Source organism: Felis catus, chromosome B1 (assembly GCF_018350175.1).
Source record: "Felis catus isolate Fca126 chromosome B1, F.catus_Fca126_mat1.0, whole genome shotgun sequence".
NCBI lineage: Eukaryota > Metazoa > Chordata > Mammalia > Carnivora > Felidae > Felis > Felis catus.
This window is the reverse complement of record NC_058371.1, coordinates 204,418,990-204,444,363: the sequence shown is the minus strand read 5'-3', so window position 1 is coordinate 204,444,363 and position 25,374 is coordinate 204,418,990. Positions and strand designations below refer to the sequence as shown.

The 25,374-nt window shown below is 61.5% G+C and overlaps 1 protein-coding gene across 3 annotated transcripts in view; it reads right to left on the bottom strand.

The window, feature by feature from the left end:
* The window catches only part of SLBP (stem-loop binding protein), a 77,436-nt gene that overhangs the window by 22,555 nt on the left and 29,507 nt on the right, over positions 1-25,374 (bottom strand). Inside the window, exon 8 of one of the 3 annotated variants that reach the window (XM_023253526.2) lies at positions 10,680-10,964. The exons of the other annotated variants lie outside the window; for them this stretch is intronic. Within the exon in view, the coding sequence (XP_023109294.1) occupies positions 10,695-10,964 (270 nt within the window). The 3' untranslated portion in view covers positions 10,680-10,694. Of the gene's footprint in view, positions 1-10,679; positions 10,965-25,374 lie in introns of those variants that run through there. 3 annotated transcript variants of the gene reach the window in all.

The window sequence follows — 25,374 nt, the reverse complement described above, 5'->3', positions numbered from 1 at the left end:
TGTGAGGCCACAAAGTCTCAATAAATTTCCTATTCTAATGCAGGTAAGTCAGGTTTCAACAGCAAAAAACTCCACAGACCCCACGTCACACCCCGGGGGAAGACGGCCCTCCGAAAAGCGGGTCCACGGGCCTCGGCGAGGGTGTGGGGAAACTGGGAGCCCGCGCTGTCGGTGGGGACGTAAACTGGTGCAGCCGCCATGGAAAACAATGTGGCAGGTCCCCCCAAAATCAAACAGAGAGTCCCCTGTGATCCAGCAAGCCCACGCCCGCCTCCCCCTGCCATCCAGCAAGCCCGCGCCCGCCTCCCCCTGCCATCCAGCAAGCCCACGCCAGAAGAACTGAGAGCAGGGTCTCCAAGAGGTGTGTGCACCCCACGTTCACAACAGCACCGTTCACATCAGCTAAGACGAGCAAGAACCCAGAGTCCGTCGACAGACGCGCGGGTGAGAAAACGTGGTCCGTCCACACGGCGGGATGTTCCTCGGCCTCGAGCGGGAAGGACGTCCTGCCGCCTGCCACCACACGGATGGACCTGGAGGACATTGTGCTCCGTGAAATAAGCCGGTTGCGAGGGGACAGGCACCGGATGATTCCACTCACAGGAGGCCCGTGGGGGACGCAGATCATAGAGACAGACAGTGGATGGTGGGGGTCAGAGGCTGGGGGCGGGGGAGACGGGGAGCTAGTGTTTCATGGGGCAGAGTGTCCCCTGGGAAGATGAGAGAGTTCTGGAGGTGGAGGCTGGGGATGTTCACCACTGCGAATGTGCCCAATGCCACGGAGCTGCCCGCGTAAAAGCGGTTACAGTGATATATTTTATGTTATGCATCTTTTACCACAATAAAAAACTGGCGATAGGGTCTTTAAAGCAGTTATTAGGGTAAGATGACGTCACTGTTGCAGGCCCTAATCCAGTCCGACTGGTGTCCTTAGAAGAAAAGATTAGGACACAGCCATGTACGGAGGGACGACGACGTGGGGACACTGGGAGAGGACGGCCGTCTTCACAGCACGGAGAGGGGCACCAGAGGGAACTAACCCTGGATCTCAGACCCCAGCCTCCAGGACTGAGAGAATAAATGTGCTGTTTGAGCCCCTCGGGCTGTGGTAGTTGCTACAGCTGCCCTAGAAAACTCATGTGCAGATTAAAAAAGAAATGTCATATAATCATCTCAATAGATGAATAAAAATAGTAAAATCAGGGGCGCCGGGTGGCTAGTCGGTTAAGTGTCCGACTTCGGCTCAGGTCACGATCTCACCGTCCGTGAGTTCGAGCCCCACATCGGGCTCTGTGCTGACGGTTCAGGGCCTGGAGCTGCTTCGGGTTCTGCGTCTCCCTCTCTCTCTGCCTCCCCCACCTTCGCTCGTGCTCTGGCTCTTCTCACTCTCTCTCTCAAAAATTAATGAACATTTAAAAACAAATAACGTCAAAATTTAAAAAATAAATACATAAAATTAACATCTATTCATAACTTTTTATAATTAGCAGACTAGGAATTAAACTGGACTTTCTGTTTGAGAACTGTCCGGGCCCCCCCACCCCCACCCCACCCCGGCACTCAGATCATCTGTCCAGGCTGCCCTCCGAGGTCGGGGGGGCGGGGGGCAGTACGATCTGAGCCACAGGACAGTCCTGGGCCAGAGACAGCCGTCCCCCTCAACACCGATACTCTGGAGTTGCCCCGCGGCCTCTCCCCAGTCACCCACCGAGGGGCCCCTGAGACGTCTCTGTGCCCTGTGAACAGCAGACCTGGCCGTCGGGCTCTAAACGAGGGGTGTGAGATCGGGAGTATTTGTTGTGAGCGAGGAGGCGGGCCTGTCGGAGCGCCGGATGGCCCAGCCCTCACCCGGAGACCCCGGTTCGGGGATGACACTGGAGTGAGGACAAGGGCCTTGAGGCCTCTCACGAACATCCTTGACTGCGTGACACTCGCCTGGTCAGAGACCACAGAACATGCTACGTGCATGTACATGCACACGCACACGGACACACGGACACACGGACCCACGTGTGCTCGCGTGTACACGTACCTCACCACATTCCAAAGAGAAAAACGCTTGGGGGCCTCATTATGTAAACCAATGCAACGAACCTAAGAATTAATAAAAGGATCCAAAAAAGAAGCCAGATGATTTGGAAATTTGAAGACGCCTGCCTAAACAACCCCCGGGTCAGGGAGTTAATAAAAGTCACCGGGACAGGCGATTTACAGCCGTGCCGAAAGCCGAGCCGCACGTCCGCCGAGCCGGCTCGGGGAGGGGCCGGCGGGGAATTCACAACCTTAAATGCTTTTATTACTGAGCAAGAGAGACTGAAAATAAATGGACTAAACATTCGACACGAGGAGGGAAAACAGAACAATAAAGTAAATCCACAAGCAGGAGGGGTAAAGATAAAGGCGAATTAATGAATTGGAAACAAGAAAAATGGAAGGGCTCATCAGTAAATCCAGGAGCCGGTCCTCAAATAAATACATTAAATAAACCAACCTCTGACCAGTGCAATCAACGGAGAGCGGGACCCGCACCGTGCGGGCCGCGCACAGGGAGACGGGGCAGCCAAGACGCAAAGTGACAAGCGTACGTCTGATGTTCTCGATGAAATGCACGGTTTTCTAAGACAATAGAAATTAGTGAAATTAACCCAACGAGGCCTAAAGAAGTTCTATCCGTAACGGCGGGAAAATAGAAAAGGCGCTGGGCGGCGGGTGACAGCAGGGCGGAAGTCAGGAGGGGTGGAGCTGCGGGGACACAGGGCTGGTGACCCTGGAGGGCAGGGATGAGGGCTGGAGGAGCCAGACCCTGCTTGCCCAGGACCTTGACCTGGGGGTGCCGCGGGAGGCCCCTGAGTCTTCGTACAAACAGGACCCCCTGTGTCCTGGGGGTGGCTTCGGGGCTTACTGCCCAGGCGGGCCCAGCTGAGGCTCCCGCTTACCCTCCGGGCTCGGTCCCTGGCCGCCCAGTCCCCTCCACGCCATCTGGAAGGCCAGCCCCAGGGGGCCTCTGCGCCACCTTGGCCACGGCGGTCAGCGGACGGCCTTCAGCAGCCTCGCTGTCCGTGTCCGGATCTCAGGTCAGGATGACACGCGTCTAGTTTGCAGGACTTGCCTTAAACGTCAGCTGGCGCTGGTGTTTTCTTTACAGGAAGACGTGAAGTCACCGTTTCATTTTATATCGCGGTTTCCAGGATGAGCCCTGGCTTCTCTTTCTTCTTGAGTCAGGTTTTGGCAATGTTTTTCCAGGAACTTGTCCACTTCTTCCAAACTGTTCCTACTATCCCCCCTGTCCTATGGCCTCCGCCGCTCCTCGGGTCTGGCCCCCTCCCCATCCCCTCCCCTCCCACCCTCCCCCCCCCCCCCCCCTTCTCCGCGCGGCTCCCAGACTCATCAGGTGGGTCAGAGGGTCTTTTGCTTGGGTCTGTTGACCGGCTCACGCATGGCTGCTCTTATGATCTCCTTCCTTCTTTCCCCTTTGGGTAAATTCTTCCATTGCCCAAATCCAGGGGTCAGCAAACAAGTGTGCGGACGAAATCAGAGGAGGAAGAGGGAAGGACAGACACCACCTGCGGTCCTCAAAATCTGAAATATTTACAATCTGGCCCTTTCCAGGACGTTTGCTGACCTCTGCCTCACGGTTAAACTGGAAGCTTGGCTGATTTTCCACGTTTATTTTTTCTGCCATAATCGTGGAGGTTACGAATGCCCTTCTTTTTATAACTTGAGATATGTCCGACAGGTTTCAGTATGTGCCATTTTCATGAGCGTGCGTCAAAGTATTTTGTAACTTGAACTATGGCTGTTCCCTTGGCCTGTGAGTTACATAGAGTGCATTTTTAATTTCCTAAACGCGTGAGGTTTTGTTGGCTCTCGTTGTTATTGAGGTGTGGCAAGAAAACATGGCCTGTATGCCGCCAAGTCCTTGAAAAATATTGACATTCTCTTCTGGCCTATTAGTGGTCGATTTCCTGCAGCTTCCGTGTGTGCCTGGAATCGATGCAATCCCCCTTGTTAGAGGTACATCCCACAGACGTCCACTGACAGCCAGAGCTCACTGACCAGGGTGATCACATCTTGTGTCTGGTTTCCTTCTGGGTCTACTTAACCAGAGAGAGGGGCATCAACTCACAGCAGAATGTCGGATTTGTGAGTTTCTGCCTGTAATTGTGGGAGCTTTGGCTGTAGCCTGTAACTTCTGGAAATAGCTACACGCGTAGGTGTCCCTCGTGCTCATTGCAAATTTTAGTCTATTTCCATTCAGAGCTTACGAGGACCCCGTCCCACCTGCCCCTCGCTCTGTGCGCTCAGGCCCCTGGCCTCCCGGCTGCCCTCGAGCACCCAGGAGTGCTCTGGCCTGGGGGCTTCTGCAGGGCCGAACATACACCCCAGGCACCCTCCCCTCCCCTCCCCACTCCACTCCCTGACCTGCGCCCGCACCCTCGGCCAGGGACCATTCATCCGCCAAGTGAGCAAGCGTGTGGGCTCCCGAGACCTGGGTCTCTGATATTTCTGCAGAGGGGTCTGCCTCTGCCCGCCAGGGCAGGTGTCAGGGGGCCACTGGGGCCAGCGTGGGGTTCGGGACCCTCCAGGGACGCCCCTTACACCCAGAGGCCAAACAGGCCGGGAGCGAAAACTAGTGCTCTCACAGCAGGTGAGACCTTTGACTGGCCCACTGGGCAGAGGACACGCTGGGGGACACGCTGGGGGACACGCTGGGGGAAGGGCGAAGACTGCAGACACCCCACCCCAGGCCACCACTGCCCTTTACCATTTGGCTACAGCCTGGAGGGAGGCCAGTGGTCTCAGCCTGGGCACTGGCCCTCAGGCGCAGGAGGCCAGAGAAAACCCATGTCGGGGACAAGGGGCGAGGAAGGCAGGCTGTCCCTGCAGACCCCGGCATCGCCCACCGCGGCTGAGGCCCCAGTCTGCGCCCCTCTCCCTCAGAGCCACCCCAGCCGCCCGGTGGAGGGAACTGCAGGCAGGCGCGCAGTTAGCGGGGACGGGGGCCACGGAAGGCCCAGGCCCAGGCCAGCAGAGAGAGGGGGGCTGGTGACATGGGCGGGGGTCCTAGGGCCGGCCCATCCCCAAGGGGCTGCCTTCCCTGGACCTGGTCTGCAGAGGTCCCTCAGCAGGGACATTGGGGCCACAGCAGGGAGGGGGCAGCCCAAGGGTGGGGCCAACCCCCCCTGTGGGGATCTCCGGGAGAGTGATGGCTGAAGGGAGGATACGGCTATGGGGAGCCTGGGCTGTGAGGGCAAGTGGAGGGGTCTGTCCCATTCCCACCCCCAGCCTCAGCCCCCTCCCTGTCCGGAGCCCACCAGTGCCCCCTGCCCTGGGAGGCCCGGGGTGGGGGTGGCCCAGGAGAGGGGACGGGGTCTGGGGGGAGAGCAGGAGCCCTGGGTGGGGGCAGGGAACTGTCTGGAGTAGCCTAGTCTCCAGGAGGAAGAGGTAGCTTCGGAGATCCGCAGCCCAAGCCCTGTCACCTGACACCCGGACCCCTGCCCACTCCCCAGAGCCACGATGTCCAGCCCTCTAGCCACCGCCGCCCAGGTAGGGGCTGCCCCAACCCAGAGGACCCTGCCGAGGACAGAGTGCTGAGGCAGATGCTGAGGATGGGCCCCAAAGGCTGGGCTGCGCTGCAGGCCTCCTCCCAGGCCTCCACCTCGCCCCGTCCCAGGTCCCCAGGAAAGGCTGTCAGCAACGTCAGGCCAGCCCGCCCGTGGGTGAGAAAGTGGCTTCAGTAAAAAACAAACTCCTCCTTGTGTGTGCAGGCCCTGCGCCCAGGGCCCCAGGGCAGGGTAAGGGCCCCAGGCAGCCACCGGACCTCCCACACCCACAGCTGGTGGAAGTGAGACCCCGACAGACACAGGCGGGCTCTTAATCCCGCCCCCTAAGTGGGGTGTGGGACATCTGAGGGGGGGGCAGGATGTGCAGAATGGGGGCGGGGAATGGGTGGAGAAGGCAGCCAGAAGTAAGCTCCAGTGGAGGGGGAGGGGACGGGAAGCCCAAGAGAAGCAGGTGAGGTCTCAGAGAGGAGGCCACCCCGCCCCAGAGGGAGCAGCCAGGACAGGCTGGGACAGGACAGGGGAAGGCAGAGGGGGAGGGAGGGAGAGGGAGGGTGCAGGGCCCAGGGCAGCCTCAGGGCTGCTCCGTATCCAGGAGGGGCTGAGGGCACCATCTAAAGGTCGGGAGGGGCGGGTCAAGTTCACAGTCTCCCTTGCCCCCACCTACCCAGAAGAGTAGGCCCTCTGCTCGGTGGGGGCGCAGAGCAAGCTGTCTGATCATGAGAACAGGTGGGACGTGCTCCAGCCCCAGACGAGGGGCTGCTCCCAGGGGACTGAGCTGGGGACGCCTCCCTAAGCCTGCTCACCGTCCGGCAGGAGGGGACACAGGACGGTCACCACCAGGGACGGCAAGGATCCTCCAGGGCACAGGGGTGAGGGGTCCTCGGAGGGAGCTGTGTCCTCTGGGCCCCTCATCTACCAGTAGGGTCCACAGGAGTCCACACTCCTGCCACCACACAGCCAGGACTTACTTGGCCTGGCCTGACCCCTGTGACACAGGCCCCCACTGTTCTGGCCCTTCCCACCACTCCCACCAGCTTCCCACTGCCCCCCCCCACCCGCTCCCCACTGCCCCCACTGCAAAACCAGCCACTGACATGGTGTAGGCCCTCTCCCGGCCACCTGGATGTGAGGAGCCCGCCCCCCACCAACCCGCCACCTGCCCAGAGTCCTCAGGTCTGGGAGGCCAGCTGGGCCTGCTCCCACCCACAGTGCCTGCCCTCTCTGATCCTCTCCTGCTCTTTCCCACCAGGCCAGGATCCCCATCCAGCTGCGGCCAAGGAGTCATCGTGGGAGGGCTCTCCAGTCACCTGACACCACCTCCATGATGTCCCCCAAGGCCCCTGCCCATCTCCCCCCACCCCTGTTTCTGCCCAGGCTGCCCCATCCCCGAGGCCATCAGTGACCTGTAGGCCTCACAGCACCGTGACCCGGGCTCTGTCAGCACAGGGACCTTGCCCCACACCCAGCCATCTGGTAGCGCCACCCACCCCCACCCCACCCCCGCCACGGGATCCACAGGTCAACCCCAGAGCAGAGTGCCGAGTGGGAACCATCAGCTTTATGCAGGTAAGCACATGGAGCCAACTCCAGAAATTCACCCCAAAGCACAGCCTCGCAGCATAGAATCTGGCAGATGTGCTGGAAATCCAATGCAGGGGTCCCAGGACCCGAATCGTGTGCCCCCCAAGGGCCTGCCTGCAGATCCCGGAGGCTCTTTGGGCCCCTCCACCCCATCAGCGGCCAGGCGGAGGCTCCGGGGACGCCGGTGACACTTTTAGGCACCAGCAGGACCCCAAAGGCTCCTTTGCACTTCAGGTGGCCTGCTGGCTATGGTCCGACTCCAGACCCACACTCAGCCCATGAGCTCTGGGAGGGGAGCGGCTTCGGCCCCACCCAGACGCCACTGTGGCCCCGCCTGCTGCTGACCAAAGGCGCCCCGCACCGCAGAGCAAAGGGCTCTGTGCCCCCGGATCTTTCATTCTTCCTCTTCAGGTTAAACCCGGAATGCTCCAGAAGGCCCCGCCGTGCAGGCGACACCCCGCGTGGGCCCAGGCGCCACATCTTTTTAAGCTCCGCAGTGGCTGAGAGCCACTCACGGGACAGGCTCTCCACACCCGCCCGACTCGGGCCACAGGGCACGTGCTGAATGCTGCCCTCTGCGGGGACGCGGTCGCCGCTCCCGCAGGAGTCCAGCCCGTGAGCTCCAGGACGGAGCGGTGCCCCTCTGGAAGTCTCAGGGCCCCTCAGACTACAGCCTAGATTCTAGGAAGAGAAAGTTCTCTGACATCCTCAGAGAAGCCATCATGGCCACTGCAGACTTCTGCAAATAAACGTGTCAGACCTGGTGCTGCTGATCGGCCCGCGTGGCCAGAGGTCAGCGCAGGGTGGGCCTGAAGGACTGGCCGTGGGGCCCTGCCCCCCATCGTGCGGGGAAGGGGCTGGCGAGCAGTTCCCCCAACCCGCGTCCTGCTCCGGGCTCTGGCGCTCGGCCTCAGGAAGGCCAATCCGGGGAAACACACTTCCCAGCTTCACACACCTTCGATGTGCAGTCCGTGGCAGTTAAGGTGGCTTCCACGAATGACTGTGACCTGGGAACGTTTTCTCAGGGGGACAAAAATCAAGAAAATTTCTCCAATGATCATTAACGTTTTCTCTATCACAAACTCCTTCCTCTTACCCAGAGTTCCTGAGGTCAGGGACTTCGGTAGGAATCCCTGATCTTACTAAATTAGGAATGAAAACTAAGAGACACCCCTCCGTCCTGTGCCACCCCAGACCCACGGGCCTGACGCCTGACTGCTTGAAACCAGGAAATAAACGCGTGTAACGCAAGGCCTTTTACTAAAGTCACAGAGCGGGCGCTGCCAGGACCACGGTCCTCCCGGCCCGGCCAGAAGCCCCTCAGCGCAGAGACCACCGACGGCCGCTCGGAAGGGCAGGCGGGACGCTGGAGGCGGCAGGCTGGCCGTTCGGCACCCACGGACGACAGCGCCCAGCAGCGGGGCCGGGCCTCCGGCGCCTTCACGGCAGGCCTTTTACCGAAGGACACACACCCGCACCGGGGTCCGCACGCGGGCTCCCGCTTGGTGAGAATTCACTCAAAGCAGAGCCGCTTTCTCCAGAACTGTAAAAGCCATAAAACTCCAAAATACTTCTTTAGGAAAGGCTGGACCCGAATCACACGTCACGTTCCACGCGCCGGGTAGACACGAGGAGGCGGCCCCCCGACACCCAACCCGCCCGCCCGGGCTCAGTGGCTCTGGATGTGCCCCAGGTCTAGCTCTCAGCAGTCGGGAGAGAAGACGCCCTCCTCCCCCGCACTGTCCCCGTCGTGGGGTCTCTGTCGCTCCTGCCCTCACCCTCAGCAGCTATCGGCTCCCGAGGGGCCCACGGGCAGGGGCTGACGTGGCGGGGCCTGGGCACATGCTCCGTGGGCTGGCGGGCATAACGTTGCCCATGAGGCCGCATGGGTCGTACGGGGAGGACACAGCCTCTCCCCTAGGGTGTCATCTTCTTCAAAATCAAGGGAGCAAAGGTGTTTTGAATTTTTTAAAGTCTGCAACATTAAAGATACGGGCTGGGGTGCCTGGGTGGCCCAGTCGGTTAAGTGTCCGACTTCACCTCAGGCCATGATTTCGAGGTCTGTGAGTTCGAGCTCCGTGTTGGGCTCTGTGCTGACCGCTCGGACCCTGGAGCCTGCTCTGGATTGTGTCTCCCTTTCTCTCTGCCCCTCCCCCACTCGTCCTTGCCCCTCTCTCTCAAGGATGAATAAACGTTAAAAAAATGTTTAAAGAAAAGAAAAAAGATACAGGCGTAAAGCATTTCTAGGGGGTTACGCAGGAGGCAGCATCCCACTGGCCCGGAAATGGGCATCCAAGGTCACATAAAGTATCCATGGTCCCCTGTGCGCCAGTCACACACCACACTCAAGCCTGCCCCACTCTGCAGGCCCCCAGTGGCTGAGCCAGGGTGCTGTCCCGCTGAGACCCGACTCCCTGGGCGGGGGGGGGGGGGGGGGGGTCGATTCTTCCCCAAGCCATTCAAGACAGAGGCTCCCAGGGCAATCTCCCCTCCACTGCAAACTGAGCCCTGTCCACTCGGTGGCACCTGTCCTCGGCCGTCCCACAGGGTCTAAGACCCAGCAGGCCCACCCCAACCGTGCGTAGGGTTCCTGATCCAGGGCTGGGCAGAGGGAGTGTGCTGGCTCCCCCACTCTACCTCCTGACCACTCGTGGCACGACCACGGCCCTGTCCCCCTCGATACTGAGCCCCGGCCCTGACCCTGAACTCCTGGTCCTGAACCTGTGCGTCGTCTGCCACGTGCTCACCCCTCTGCCGGAGCAGCCTCCCGCCCGGCCCCACATGCTGGGCGTGACCTCAGTGACCGGGCGGTCAGCCTCCCCTCCTGGGCCACAGCCACACCGTCCCGGACAGGTGTCACCACGTGGTTCGGGGCTTCTACAGGCCCCCCACACATGGGCACCTACAGGGCCCAGAACCCACGCCAGCCGGGCCAGCACCACAAACCTTCCCGAGCGACCGCCTGGCCCGAAACAGGCTGTCTCCCTCTTTGGCCGGAGGACTTCTTAGAAAGAGTTCCACGGGGAACCCAAGTACCTGAGCACTTCCCCCTTAGAACAGACTCCCTCTTGGTTTTTGTTTTGCTTTGTTTTTTTACTTTTGTCTTGTTTTTTATTTTTTTCAATATATTTTTTTCAATATTTATTTTTGAGAGAGACAGAGAGACAGAGAGAGAGAACGAGCGGGGAGGGGCAGAGACAGAGGGAGACACAGAATCGGAAGCAGGCTCCGGGCTCCACGCGGTCAGCACAGAGCCCGACTCGGGGCTCGAACTCACAAACCGTGAGACCACGCCCTGAGCCAATCAGGAGGTGGACACTTAACCGACTGAGGCACCCAGCGTCCCCCGAGTCCCTCCTTGAAAGCAGCCCTTTTAAGGAAATTATTTGGCTCTATAAGACAGTTGGCTTCACTCTTCCGGTTGTTCTATAGTAAGCCACTGAGAAACAACTGATTCAGACCTTTAAAGATACAACTGGCCACACATCTTGGTCACAAAACATGGATTCGTGAAGTAAATTCTTTATTCAAATCAAGGGGAACTTGATTTCACGCCTCTCTGCAAGCCACGTGGCCCACCTCGAGGCCACGGCTGGTCTCCGCAGGCCGGGGGACAGGGCCTCCGACGGGGCGGCGGCCCCTCGCCTCCGCTGCCGTGCTGGCTCCCGCCCCTGCCTTGGTCCTCGCGTGGACGGCGCTGGCCCCACAGCACACACGCAAGCTAGCAGGAGCGTCCCCGGGGCAGTGACGAGACGGGGGCAGGAGAGCCGCTGTGGAGAGGTCCTCCGTCGCCGGGGCACGAGCCCATCTACACGCCATCTGTGAAAGAGACGTGGTGGCCGCCACACAAAAGAGCACGAACAGAGCAGTGAATCTACACTCGGCATCAGCCGCGTGGCCCGAGAGGGGCGTCGCCACCACCTCTCCCGGAGGCGGGCCCTGGCCTGTGGCTGAAGACGGCAGAGAGGAAACCTGGGTCTGAGGCCAACTCGGACCTGGCCCGGGGCCACACTGACATGTGCGACCCTTATCACTGGACAGCCCTGCTTCTGGACCATCACTCGGTTTCCTATTACCTGCATCTAAGCAGCCGAACATAAAGTATTTTTTCAAGGGGCGCCTGGGTGGCTCAGTTGGTTAAGTGTCTGGCTTCGGCTCAGGCTGTGATCTCACGGTTCGTGAGTTCGAGCCCCGCGTCGGGCTCTGTGCTGCAGCTGCTTCGGAGTCTGTGTCTCCCTCTCTCTCTGCCCCTCCTCCACTCCCGCTCTGTCTCTCTCTTTCTCTCTCTGTCTCTCTCTCAAAAATAAACATTAAACAATAAATAAGTAAACAAATAAACAATTTTTTTTCCAAACCCAAAGGTCAAGACTCGGAGTTATAAGTCAGATTTTGAGTTATAAGTCCTTCAACTAGTGTGCCACCTGTGGGGACACACCCAGAGACAGGCCCCGACTTCCTGCCCGGCAAGAGCACCCCCCCATCATGTCTCCACCACCCCAAGCCGAGGTCACCAGCTACAGCTGAGCTGGTGAGACTCTGCAGGGAAAACAGAAACGCCCCTGTGAGCCATCCCAAATTCCTTCAGCGAGGATCCAGGGCCTGGCCCACCCCCGGTGCACCGGCTGAGGCAACAGGCCGTCTCCGAACCACAGCACACAGATCTGTGCTCCTGCAAAGGACGGCCCCAGCTACGTGTGCAAAGCTCACGGCGTCTGTGCTGGACCAAAGCAGGCCCTGTCCACGGGGTCCCAGCCCTCCCAGAAGGCCGGGGCTGAGCAGGAGCCCCGGGGTGGGGCAGGGGTCTGGAGCCCAGCACTCACGTGCGCTTGGCCATGGGGCCAATGTGACGAACTCGAGTGCCTCCCTCAGACGGCAAAGGGAGAAGGCCGGCCTAGCCGAGGCCACCGAGGCCTGTGGGGTTCATAATGTCCCCGCCACAGGTCGGGGCAGAGATGGTCGGAGGTGAGGGTGTGCGTGTGCACAGGACAGCACACGCGTGTGCAGGAGTGTGTCTGTGTGTGTTGGGTGAGGGAGCTGTAATAAGGAGGCCTCACTGGAGACAAAATTGGATCCCTAGACCCCCCCAACCCCCCACGTCTGGGCCAGCACCTCTCCCAGCCTTGCACAAGAGTGGGACACTGAGCTCGGGGGCCCTGACTGTGCTCGCAGCCTGGCCAGGAGGGGTATGGACGCATTCTCTGTGGAGCCCGACCCCAAAGGAAACCCAGAGAGATGCAGACACGGGGCTCCCAGGAGGCGGGAAACCCAGCTCACCCCCCAAAAGCTCAGGCCAAAGGGCCACAAGACAGAGCCTCTGGTGGGAAACCAGGAGACGTGCAAATGTCCCAGCAAATGTCCCAGGTGCCCAGACGCACGTGAACACGGAGACAGGCCGGTGGTCCGGAGGGAAGGCAGTGCAGGAGGAAGAATCACCCCCAGACCCAAGGCTCCGCCCCCAAAATAAGACAGAAGGTAAACAGAGAAACAGGAAATGCGAGGGTCAGCAGGGGCCCAATCTCAGAGTCGGGGACACCGGGGACGCCAGGGACCTCTGCACCACCAATCAGCCCCAGATAATCCAGGAAGCCCCCCACACAGCCCCCGGCAGAGCCCGGAGCCCCGGCACCGGTCTGTCACCCAGAAACCCCAGAGAGGAAGCAGGGGGCCCAGCGCTCGGCCCTGAAGGCATCCAGAGTCCAAAAGAAGCTGTTCCCACAGATTCAGCCCCACAGAGACAAGACAGAAGACCCTTTCAGATTCACAAGGTCCCAAACCACACCCTCCTGGCAGCCCCTCTCAAGAAGCAGCTCCATTGAACAGACACGGTGGGACCCTGGAGGGACCCTGGCAGCGAGGGCAGCCAGACCTCGCCAGAGGTTGGACCACCGGGCGCATCCCACCCCCCGCATCCCACCGTTGACAGAGCACCTGCTGGGCTGCCGGGGGGGGGGGGGGGGCAGCCTGTGGCGATGCCCTTGTCACCACTCAAATATCCGTGCTGACCCCGCAGGAGAAGGCCATGGTGGGCCTGATGGGTGCCCGCTCCCACAACCTTCCCCTACCTCACGCCCGGGGCTGCCACACTCCTGGTGCCTCAGCCACCCGGGCCCTACAGGTCCCACCCCGAGCCTCACCTGGTGCCCACACCTGACCCCTGACCCTGGTGCCCACTTCTGACCCTAGGATCCACTCCTGACCCCAGTGCCCACATCTGACCCCTGACCCCAGTGCCCACACCTGACCTCTCACTGTGGCATCCACACCTGACCCCAATGCCCACACCTGACCCCTGACCCTGGTGCCCACACCTGACCCTAGGATCCACTCTTGACCCCAGTGCCCACACCTGACCCCTGACCCTGGTGCCCACACCTGACTCCTGACCCCAATGCCCACACCTGACCTCTGACCCCGGTGCCCACACCTGACCCCAGCACCCACAACTGACCCCTGACCCAGGGCCCACACCTGACCCCGGCACTGACTCTCTCAGAAATGGGGAGCAGAGTGTGACCCCGAGGCTTAGCGGCCCCCAAGTATCGCCACACGGCACTGCCACCACCTCTGCCCACGGCTTCCACGTGCATCACCTTCCACCTACAGGTAAGTAACAAAACAGGAGAACGATCAAGAAGACTGAAATGTTAACGCAGAGTCGATGAGACGAACCTCCTATAAAACAGTCCGTCCGACTTCGGGGAAGGCGACAGCAGAAACGATAAAAGAGCGGGTACGAGCCGCTCCATCCGTGACCCTGACGCATGTGGACGAGAACAGACCCGACAAGACGGAAGGTCAGCCCGGGAGGCCCGCGGCAGTGGAGGGCTCCCTGGCGAGGCGCGGCCCCCTCACCCCGAACACTGGCGGGCGACGGGGGAGCGCCCCCCACCCCCATTACCCTCCGCCTCCGACGGGACGCCAGGGGCTGGGCCCGCAGCCGAGTCCGGCAGGGAGGCTGCACGGATCCCACGGCAGGGAGCCACGCGACGCGGAGCAGCTGTCATCACACCGCAGGCAGCTGAAGATCTTCTCTCGGCCACAAAAGCTTCCAAAAGCCGTGAAAACACGCTTCACAAAAACCGGTACCTGTTGCCAGACTCTGCCAGCACCGTGGCTAACTTGCTCACTTCCAGTAACGACATTTTAATTTCAACTCTGAAACACAGGTTTGCCAATAAAAATAGAAAATCCTACACGTCCCCCGTGGAAGCAATCGCTCACCAAGAGCGAGGACTCGGGAGCAGCAGTGCCTCCACGTGGACCAGGGCCAGCTGTCCCGCTCTCTGCAGACGCTGCGCTTAGCGCAGATGCCGGAGGCTCAGGGCTCCGCCTGTCGAGACCCCCCCTCCTCAGATGCCTCCTGCGCCTCCTACCGACCAGCTGCAAATCGGGGTTCCCGTTACCCCCTCCCGGGGCCCCGTGGTCGGCCAGCGTGGCTCGCGGGACTCGGGAAAGCACCTCGCTTCAGGCACAGGGGCTGGCGGAAGCCTGGGGCGGGCCGGGCGGAGCTCTAGGACCGGGGCGCGGGCCACGGCGACGCACCGACCAAGGGAAGCGTTTCGGAGAGACCCACAGGCTTCGCGCGTCCTGGGCTTCGTTCCTCGGCGACGCCGTGCCGCGCCTGGCCCGACCCTGCAGCCCGCCCTCTGCGTGTAGCTGGGCCGGCCCACCCGACCGCTGAGCCCCATTCCGCCCTGTCTTGCACGCCGGCCCCCTGTACAGATGGGTTGCCACGGCTGTCCCACCCCCAGGAGGGCAGGGGACGCGAGAACCACAGGGACACGTGGGACCAGGACCCCGACACGCGCACCTGCCCACGCAGCAGGTGTGTGCTCAGGCACACACACACACACACACACGCACGCACACACACACGCACGCACACGCACAAGGGACTGAGGGCGACCCACACCCTGCCAGGCCCGGCAGGTGGCGTGGCCACAGGTGCTAGTGCTGGGGACGCAGCCACCTCAACCCAGCGAAGCCCAAAGCGCACTCCCGGGCTGCCCACCTCCTGCCGAGGGGCAGAGACCACCACGCCAGAGGAAACCAGCGCCACAGCACGGCCTGCGGCTGGCTGTCAGATCGCACGGCAGAACCTCCCCGAGCCACCAGCTCTCGCCGCGGGGGCGCCCCAGGCCACAGAACTGCCCCGAGCGGTCGGATCTCACCCCCAGCTGCGGGCGGTGCCAGTGGGGCGAGCACACCGCACCGGAGACGAGCCTCACCTCTGTCACTGCAGAAAGTCCAGCGAGTGCCCTCCTGTCACCTGCCCTCGCCCGGATGAGCCCGGCCACCGGCCCGGCTGCGGGGTGGACGAGGGGGTGCTGCGGGTCAAGAGCAGGGACGCGCCCGCTTCCGCCGGGTGCCGTGACGGGGTCAGAGCGCAGGGCCCTACGGGTCACCAAGGGGGGCCGAGGTGCCCTCACCGCCAGCCAGGAAGCCGCCGCCGGCAGAAGATAGCTGGGGCACCGTGGGCGAGGTAGGGCGACCCCAGGGAGGGCATGGCCTGGCAATGTGGTGCTCCCCGGGCAGGCTGGCACCGGGGCTTTCCCGTGGCGGGCGCTCCCACCACCGTGGCGTCACCTCTTGGACCCCGGAGCCCAGACGCTGGAGCCGCGGGGCACCACGGTGCACGGCGGGCGCGTCTGCTCATCCGGCCCCAACAGGAGCGGCGGTGTCGCCTGGCAGCGGTGCCGAGGGTGGCCCTGCGCCATCCTGGGACCTAAGGCGCCGACTGCACCCAGGCCTGCGTCAGGGCCACGTGTGCCCACGGCCGCCTGACTTCCAGCAGCCCGTCCTCCACTCAAGACGTCCACAGAGGAGACAGGGGAGCAGGACACAAGGCAGGTTCTCTGCCCTGCCGAGGCCCCTGACCACTGAGGAGGGATGGGACGCGGCCTGACACAAAGCCTCACGCCTTGCGGGGACGTGGCGGCACCCTGGTCAGCACCGGCCGCGCCCGCGCTCCCCGCTCAGGTCGGCCGCGGAGCCCACGGGCCACGTCTTCCGGGAAGACGTGGACAGTGCCACACGCACGGGCCCACGGCCAGGTTCCCGGAGGGCGCTGGGCCTGGGAGGTGCCGGTGCCAGCGAGGCGGGTCGGCCCCACCCTCTGGCTCGGGGCCACCAAGCTCCGTGTCCTGGCTGCGATCCGCCCCGTGGAGTCTGAGGGGCCCCCTGGCGAGCCTCTACTGCTCTGCCTCCGCCGACTCTCCCAGCCCAGCCCCAGGGGTGCCGCGCCCGCAACCTGGGGGCAGCACACGGGCCACCGCCATCTGGCTGGGCCCCCGGGCAAGCCCCGGATGCTGTGGGGACACAGAACCATCTTGCGGGGGTCCGGGAGCAGCGCCGCTCGATTTTTTCTGACTTTCTGCTTTGGTTGCCTTTCAACCTGCACCAGCACGTAACCTCGATTATGCCCAGCTTCCTAAGGGGTCACGTCCTGTGACTTCCAAACAGAGATACAATCAGAAGGAAATCTCCGGTTGCTTCCCACAAGGGACAAAGTTACCTCGTGACTCAGAAAGAAGACACTCGTCAGCAGTCCGGCTGGGCAGAGACAGACGGCCGCCCCGGGGCCTCGGCCCCCCAGCGGGGCTGCGTGAAGCTGGTGGGACCTGGCCCAGGCGAGCGGACCAGGTGACCGGAGTTCTCCAAGCCTGAGACACGGTCAGACCCACGATGAGGAAGCAGCCCCGAAACGACCAGGAAACTCCGTCAACACACAAGCCACTCACACCATCAGGGATCCGTACTTGTCTCTCAGCAGCTGCAAATCCTCCCCACAGACCAGCAGCACCCCCGCAGTCCCCCCAGGGGCCCCCGTGGTCACCCTCGGTCTACCCACAGCCCCCACCATCCCCCACAGTCCCCCCACAGCTCTCACACAGTCCCCCCACGGCCCCCCACGGCCCTCCCATGTTCTCCCGACAGTCCCCTCACGGCTCACACCACCCCCCCATAGTCCCCCCATGGCCCCCACCATCCCCCACAGTACCCCCACGGAACTGCAGCCCCCACCACTGCCCCTCATGGCACCCCACAGACCCACAGCCCCCCCACGGCACTCCCACGGACCTTCAGGCCCCCCACAGTCCCCCACGGTGTCCCCACAGTGCTCCCCAGGGACTTGGGCAGGCCAGCTCCTCCGTGTAAGCCTTGGCCTCCCCACCTGGGGCTGAAGTGAGAGTGGGAAACCTGCTGACCGATGGTGGACGAAGGACAGCCATTTCCAGAAAGGCCACCAGGCCCACCACACGTCCACACAGAAAGAAAAAGAAAACCCTCAGGGCGCCCGGGTGGCTCAGTCAGTTAAACGTCCAACTTCCGCTCAGGTCATGATCTCGCGGTCCGTGAGTTCGAGCCCCGCGTCGGGCTCTGTGCTGACAGCTCGGAGCCTGGAGCCTGCTTCGGATTCTGTGTCTCCCTCTCTCTCTGCCCCTCCCCCACTTGTGCTCGGTCTCTCTCAAAAATAAATAAACATTAAAAAAATTAAAAGAGAAAGAAATCAAACCATCAGGAGGGGATGTCATGGTCATAACGCGTGATGCAGTCACGGTCCGCGGGAAAAGCCAGGGACAGCGCAGCTCAGGACGGCGACCTGGCCTTGTGGACACGTGCGCTGCCCTCGGGAAAGGCACGAGACAAACAATGACCGCCGGAGGCAGGTGTGGAGAAGGAAGCAAGCAGCAGGGCGGCCAGTTTCGGGGGCTCAGAGAGGCTCAGACGAGGAAGCCGAGACCGACGCTGACCGGGAGGTGCCAGGAAGGGGGAGGCAAAGCCCAGACTCGGCTCGGGGTCCACACAGCGGGCGCCGGTGAGAGAACCAGCCGGCTCACGGACAGACGGGGGTGAAGCGCGGGCATGGGGCTCCAGCCCGAGAGCTACGAGGACCGACGCAGGACGCGTGTCTGGGCTCCTGGTGAGCTCCGACACCCGCTGTGGCTCCGCGTGCTGGGAGCCGTCCTTTGTGACCCCACGTCCTCCCTTAACCGTCTCACCCCTGCAGCCACACAGCACCCGCCTTAGACGCGCCGGTCCTTCTGTGCAAGCAGACCACTGCTTGGGGTCCCCCACCGCGCCCACTGCACCCCACCTCCGGGGGCCGGGCTGTCCCTTCCCGGCACTTGGCGCCCCCCAGCCAGCCCAAAAGGAAGCAAGCCGGAGCCCCAAGCCCCAGAAACCCCCTCCGTGGCCGGAGGGCAGAGGCCACGATCCTCAGGCTGGCCCGCAGCGCGACATCTACACACCCGGCTCCTCCCTCCGTCGCTGCACACGAGGTGCTGTGGGACGCGCCCTCTCCGCGGACTCGGCCCGGGTGCAGACGCCAGCCCCCCCGCGTGCACTGGGACTCCTTAGCTCTCTTCTGCGGCCGCTCTCATTCTCTGGGAAGCTACCTCCGAAAAGGGCACCCGAGCGGGCTCTATTTCTGTTTGTCCGTTTCAGTTGATTAACAGAGTCAGAGGCAGCATTTGCAAAGGTACACGAGTGCCCTGGGGACGTCGTATCGGAGGGCCACGGAGGAGGCGGCTCAGCACAGCGGAGAGCTTCGATGTCGCGGCGCGGAGGCCACAAGCGTGGGGGTCGAGGCGTGGGCAGGACCACGCTCCCTGCGAAGACGCTGGGAGGCCGTGACCCCCGCCCTCCGGGGGTTTCTGGCGGCTCCAGGGCCAGTGGGGGCAGGACCCTGTGTCTGTGGCCACATCCCTTTCTCTAAGGCCCCGCCCCATCCAGTACCGGCTCCTCCTCATCCCACGTTTGGTGCGGCGCTCCATTTCCCAGCAAGGTCACACTCTGAGACACTGGAGTGAGGGCGTCAATATCTGGACCCTTAGGTGACACAGTTCAGCTGCTAATAAGCCACAGATGTTTTACCATGGCAACGCGCGGTCTAAACACCAATCCCGCCGTTTCTTTCACCCACGGAGGGTCCGCGCCACCAGCTCCGCTCCGTGGCCGCGTTCACCCCTCAGCACCACACTTACTTCTGTCGACATCTAATAACCCGTGTACCATGGTACCCTGCACGTTCCAGAACATTCTCCAGACGGTGAGGAAGAAGAGGGTGCAGATCTTGGCAACACGTCCCTATACCAGGTCCCACACGTCCGAACCGCCCCAAATGGCTACATGACCCCTTGACTAGGCCGTCACTCCCAGCTCAGTTCCCCAAAGTTAATAACCCCGCTTTCCTCACACACAGTCCCTGCCCCGTACAAACCCCTGCCCAAACGCCTCCAAAGAACGATGAAACTCGACCAACACGCTTCGTTTGGTCAGAGGCCTGGGGCCACCCTTCAGCCCTTCTGGACCCCCAGCCCCGCTCAGGTGTGGGTGGCAGCTTCCTGAGCAGGGCACCTGGATGCAGGGACACCCACACCCCGTCCCTCAGCAGCTACTGCTGCACCGGCTCAGCTCCCCCATCCTCTCTGCTTGTTCTGGTCTCTGAGATCAGGGTGGAGGCTTCCTCCGTGCCTGTCACCTTGGCTCTCCACTCACGCGGAGAGGGAGAGGGGACTGCCTCCCCGCAGGGGGCTTCACACGGCCGCAGTCCCCTCCAGGTGGCCCCCAGCAGCGGGAGCCTGGCGGACGGACCAAGCCCCTCTCTGCCTCCTGAGTCCCAGGCAGAGGCCTAGCCGGCACCCCACCTGGACCCCCTCACTGGCTGCAAGTCAGACACCTGAGCTCAAGTCCGGGCTCTGGACGGCCCACCCCAGCTCCTCCAGGCTGGTTTCCAAAGCACAAAATCAGAGAACAGCTGAAGTACCTGCCTAGCCTGTTGTGCCCGGAGCCCGCCCCAGAGTTCAAGGTCAGCAACCATCCCCAGTAATGAAAGGCTAGGGCCGGGCCCATTCTACAACCCCAAATCACCAGGTGCCCAGGGTGGGTTTACACAGAAAAAGACAACAGTCTGGGGCGCCTGGGTGGCTCAGTCGGTTAAGCGGCCGACTTCGGCTCAGGCCATGATCTCGCGGTCCGTGAGTTCGAGCCCCGCGTCAGGCTCTGGGCTGACAGCTCAGAGCCTGGAGCATGTTTCAGATTCTGTGTCTCCCTCTCTCTGGCCCTCCCCCATTCATGCTCTGTCTCTCTCTGTCTCAAAAATAAATAAACGTTAAAAAAAAAAAAAAGAAAAAGACAACAGTCAAGCCCACCGATACTGTTCGGCGGCATGCATTCCTAAAGGAGCACCCTGCAGACTCAGGAGCTCACCGCTCACACAGCAGATCCAGGCCCAGGTCTCGAGTTTTCTCTCAGAGAGCACACGAGCAACCTCGCGGTCTGGCGGGAAAGCAGCCGTGTGTGGTCTGAGCCCAGGCAGCTGCAGAGCCTTCCGCCCGGCTCCCACAAGAGGCAGTTCACCTTGAACATGGCCCCTTGAACATGGACAGAGGTGAGGCGACTTCCAAGGCCAAAGTGGGAAAGGCGCTACGACTGCCAGGCTCTCTTACAGGACACGCCCCAAAGCCACCACTCTGGGGAGATAGAGAGCCCGGGGCCCCCGCTGCTCCCAGCGCTGGTCCCCAGGTACCCACGGGAGCGGGGACACCCTCAAGGGATGCTCCAGCCCCAGCCCCCCACCGACCAACCCGAGCAGAGGCTGCCAGACAAGTTGCCTGGGAATTCTGGGTCCCTGACACCACGAGCAATAATGAACGATTACTGTTGTTTGAAGCCACCGACTCTGGAGGCTTTGGTAACGCTGCGAAAATAGGTAAAGCAGTGACACTTAACAAAGCGAATGGAGCCAAAGTTTGGAGCCAGACCTAAGCCTCACTCCTGCGTCACACAGATGCTAGGCAGGAAGGGGTGAGGAATGTGTTCACACTCACGCTGCGGGGGGATAAGCCACGCAGGCGGTTACTGCGGACCGCGAAATCACAGCTGTCGCCATCGGTGGAGCAGAGGGGCACGGCTCCGTCCCAGGGGCTCAGCGCCTTCCTGAACGGACACATCTGGATGTCATATCAGCGGCTCCTAGAAAAGCCTCGGCTAAAGCTCTGTGTTGGTGCCACAAAGCTGGTGGTGTTGATAAACTGTGCAAGACCATTGAAATCTTTTTGTAAAGACTTCAAAGCAGAGAGAGAAAAAAGTCATCCGTCCTAAAGAAGCGACACCTTGCTAACATTAACAGCCACAAGAGGGTCTGGACAGCCGAACGCATAACTTAAAGGTGCACGAAAACGTCTTTGAAGTGATACCTTTGCAAATCAACAAAGGAAAGAAAACTCACATCCTAAAATAGAGATTACCATTGTCCCCTGTCTACCAATAGGTGGGAACTGTCCCACGTGGAAGAAGAAAAGCCACAGCAAGTAACTTCATTCTGAGAGCTAGGCCATAAGGAGGGCTCCAGTTGGCTGGAAGAAAGACCATGTTCAGACTCGCTGGGATCTCCTAAGCAGGTGACTCCACCTCTCTGGGTCTACTTTTCTGCACTGAAAACAGTAAAGAATCACCCGCTTGATGAGGCCACAAGGAATTAAATGACATAACACATGTGAAAATGCCCAGGTCCCTGGGACACACTTAAATATGGCCACTTAAAACAAATGCTCAAAAGACTGTGAAACTCAACTTTCCTTCGGGAAATATCACTTCAGAAAAAGCCAAAAGGGTGTATATAAAAATTTCAATTTGCTGTTTTTTAAAAAAGTTGTTTTCGGGGCACCTGTGTGGCTCCATCAATTAAGTGTCCGTCTCTTGATCTCAACTCAGGTCTTGATCTCAGGGTCATGAGTTCAAGCCCTGCATTGGGCTCTGCCCTGGGCATGAAGCCTACTTAAAAAAAAAAAAAAGTTGTTTTAGAATTTTGCAAGGCACCTGTGAAAACTATCTCTAAGTGTTCTCCTGGTCCCTTTATCTACCAGTAAAAGGATGACAATCTCCTTGTGTAACTAAGAAAGGTCCCAATAGATCCACTTAAAAAAATCTATGACAATAACCTTGGTGTTTTCTCCATTACATGTTTCCAGTAACAGTGAGAACCGTTCTCTTTTCCATGGTGCCCAAATCCAACGCAAGCCAAGAAAATATAGCGATCCATCCAAAGGGCAGAATCGTTTGGACGGCTCCCATTCCCCCCACACGCTGCCCCCCCAGCAGTATGACCCTCAAAGTGCCATCCCAGGGCACGACAGAGGGACAGAACTTCGGAACCAAGTTCTAAGCTCATGGGGCAGCGAGGAAAGCCAGGGGAATCATTCAAACCACGGGAGGGCGCCACAACTGACCCCACCACTGCTCACAGCACAAAGGGGACTTAGGAGGTGGACGATGGCACCAGACCTGGGAAATAATATGAAGACTGGAAGTAGGAGGATTGTCTGCAAGAATCACTGTCTAGAATTCCTGCACAAACTGCCTCAATTTTCTTTTAAGCCACTGTTTCTAAACAATTTCTACTTTTATTTCTCTTTCAGGGCAATTTCACTTCCCTTCCTGGACCTGCTTTGATCAGGGACACACTCAAGAGGCCGTGAGGTGACAGCTGACTGTCTGAAGAAGCAGAATGTATGAGCTCAAATCCCTTAACGTGGTGGAATGAACCCAAACTAACCCATCTTCAAAAGCTCTTGGTGCCCAGAGACCTCTCTAAACGTAAGGGAGGGTTCGGGTCGAGTTTGAGTTTCAGAAAGAAAATCCAGAAGTATGTAACGTGGGGGCGGCTTTGGGACCAAGCAGAGGCACCCCATGAAATGCAAAAGCTCCCGAAGCCCCGCTGGAGACGTGATGGGGGCGGGGGGGGGGGGCACAGGTAGGGCCCGGCAGCACAGTGACCCGTCCAGGCGCCCTGCTCTCACCGCGCAGCCTCCGGACTCACACCTGGCCAGTCTACGCAGGGCAGGCGGCTTTGGGATCCGCTCGGGTGGCCGTCCAGGCCCCCGGGGTCCCCTCCCTTCACGGGTTGGCACGTCCACCTTCCTGCTCCCTCTCGCTACAAGACGACCAGCCCCGGGGCGCAGGACCCTCCGGAGCCGCGCGTGTCCGGTCCGCAAGAGGCAGCGCGGCCCCTGACAGCCGGAGGGCGGGGTGGGGGAGGGGCGCGGGGGACCCGGGTTGGCCTGAGGGCCCGTGCGCAAGGCAGGAGACCCCACGCCGGGTCGCGAGTCCCGGAGGCCCCGCGCTCTCGCAGACCGCCCGCCTCGCTCTCCGAGTCCAGCCGCGAAAGCGCTCGACGCTGACGCGGATCTGGGAAAGCACGGGGCCGCGCCGGCCGGGATCTGCGCGCTGACAGCGGCGGGGACCGCGGGGCGCGAGTTCACGCGCGGGCGCGCACACCCGGTAGGAGCCTCGCCCGCCTCGCTCCTCCGGCAGGGAACCCAGCGCCTCAGCCCCGCCGGAACACCCGCGCGACCGGCGCCCCGCCCCTCCTGCCCATCTCATTGGCCGCCGCTGCCGCTGCCGCGGCCTCCGCCGCGCGCCCGGGGGGCGGGGCCTGCACGCAATGTCAGGGCGGACCTGCGAGGAGGGCGGGAGCGGCCTCCCGGAGCCCCGCCCTCAGCTCCGCCCGCCGCCGGCAAGGACACCACCCTGGCCCCGCCCTCAGATCGGAGCCCCGCCCACCGCGCGCTCGCCAGCTTGAGCTGCAGGTGAGGTCGCCGGACGCGGCCGCGAAGCCTGGCGGCGGTGGCGACCTGCGGCGGCGGAGGAGGGGGCGCTCGATCAGGGCCAGCGGGAAGGGTCTGACCCCGCCGTCAATCTGGCCATTTGGGGTCCCCACTCCCGGACCGTACGCCGCCGAGGCCGCAGCCTGAGTACCCATCCCTGCCCTGCCTGCGACCCGCGGTGTGACCTTGGGCAAGGCGCTGGCCCTCTCGGGTCTCGTCCAGATTTGCCCCGTGTGAGCGGCAGAGAGAAGCGGGGCTCCCGCCAGCCTGAGCACAATGGCCCGCTGTGTCTGGACCCCTGGGGGTTTCTAGGATGTGAGGCTGGGCGGCCAGCCAACGCCTACCCTCCCAGAAGGGGTCCCTGCCTGGTCGGAGGTGGCCCCTGACTGCCCCAGGGCCCCATAGCAGGCGCTGTATCAAGCTTCAGGGGCGGCCAGGAGCTCCTGCCCTTCTGCATAGGCGATGCCTCTGTGGGTTTCATTCAAAGGGCACAGGCGGAAGGACACTCCTCAGCCGGGAGGAGTCACTAGGCCTGGGAGAGGCCTTTGGGACCAAGTGGTCCAGAGCTTAACCTGGGGCTGGTGAGGAGGAGAGGAGAGGAAGCTGCCCGCCTGCCACTGGTGTGCTCACCCCGGCCTGGGGGCAGGGGCGGAATTGAGGAGGGGGCTCCACTGGCCGGGCCCTGTGCAGGCCCTGAGGCCAGACAGATGCAGGAGGCCCCTGGTAGAAGGCATCAACAGGACAGAAGAGGGAGCAGCATTTAGGAAGTCCCCAAAGGAGGTGGAAGCGTGAACCTCCCAGCAGCATGGGATTGGGCAAGGGGAGGTGCGGGTTCTGGGCCTGGCGAGGCGGGTTCTGGGCCTGGTGAGGCAGGGCCTGGCCTGTACAGGCTCTGGGGCCAAGCCGGCTGCTGCCAGGCTGGGAAAGATGCAGCCTGTGGCCATCTGGAAGAGCAGGAGTGCCCGTGTGGCTGGTGCAGGGGCAGCACCGGCGACACCTGAGGGCCGTGGGGGTAGGTGCTGGCACGCAGGTGCCCAGGCCATCTCCACTGGCAGGCCTGCAAAGCCACAGGTCTTCACTGCTGTCCTTCTTGGCCCTCCGAGACTCAGTCAGCACCAGCCAGGGTGGCCAAGGGCCAGTGGCTGAATGACCCAGGCCAGAGCAGGGCTCAGATACCTGAGGGCCCCTGTGCCGGGAGAGGTCTTAGCTCGCCCTGACCCCTGACGACCACCTCGAGTCACCGAGGGCACCTTTGTGTTTATCGAAAAGGCTGCCCCTCTCAGCCCTTATCTGGATAAACCCTAAAGGCTTCCAGTGGAACAAGACAGTCTGTGCCACATTAATGTCTCTCACCGGCTTGGTGATCTCACGTAAAACTCCTGCAGCCAGGGACAAAGTTGGGACGGAGTGGCAGCCTGGAGGTCACCACTGGGTCTTGGTGCCCACGTGTGGGAGTCCAACGCGATGGGATGCGTGTTCCCATGGGCCGTGGGTTTTGTGTCATGGCAGTCACCTGTCAGGCTCCCACTAGGCATTAGCCACGGGACGGTATTAGATCGTCCCCGTGTTACAGATGAGTAGACTGAGCTGGGAGCAAAGGGAAGTCCCGAGAAAACTGA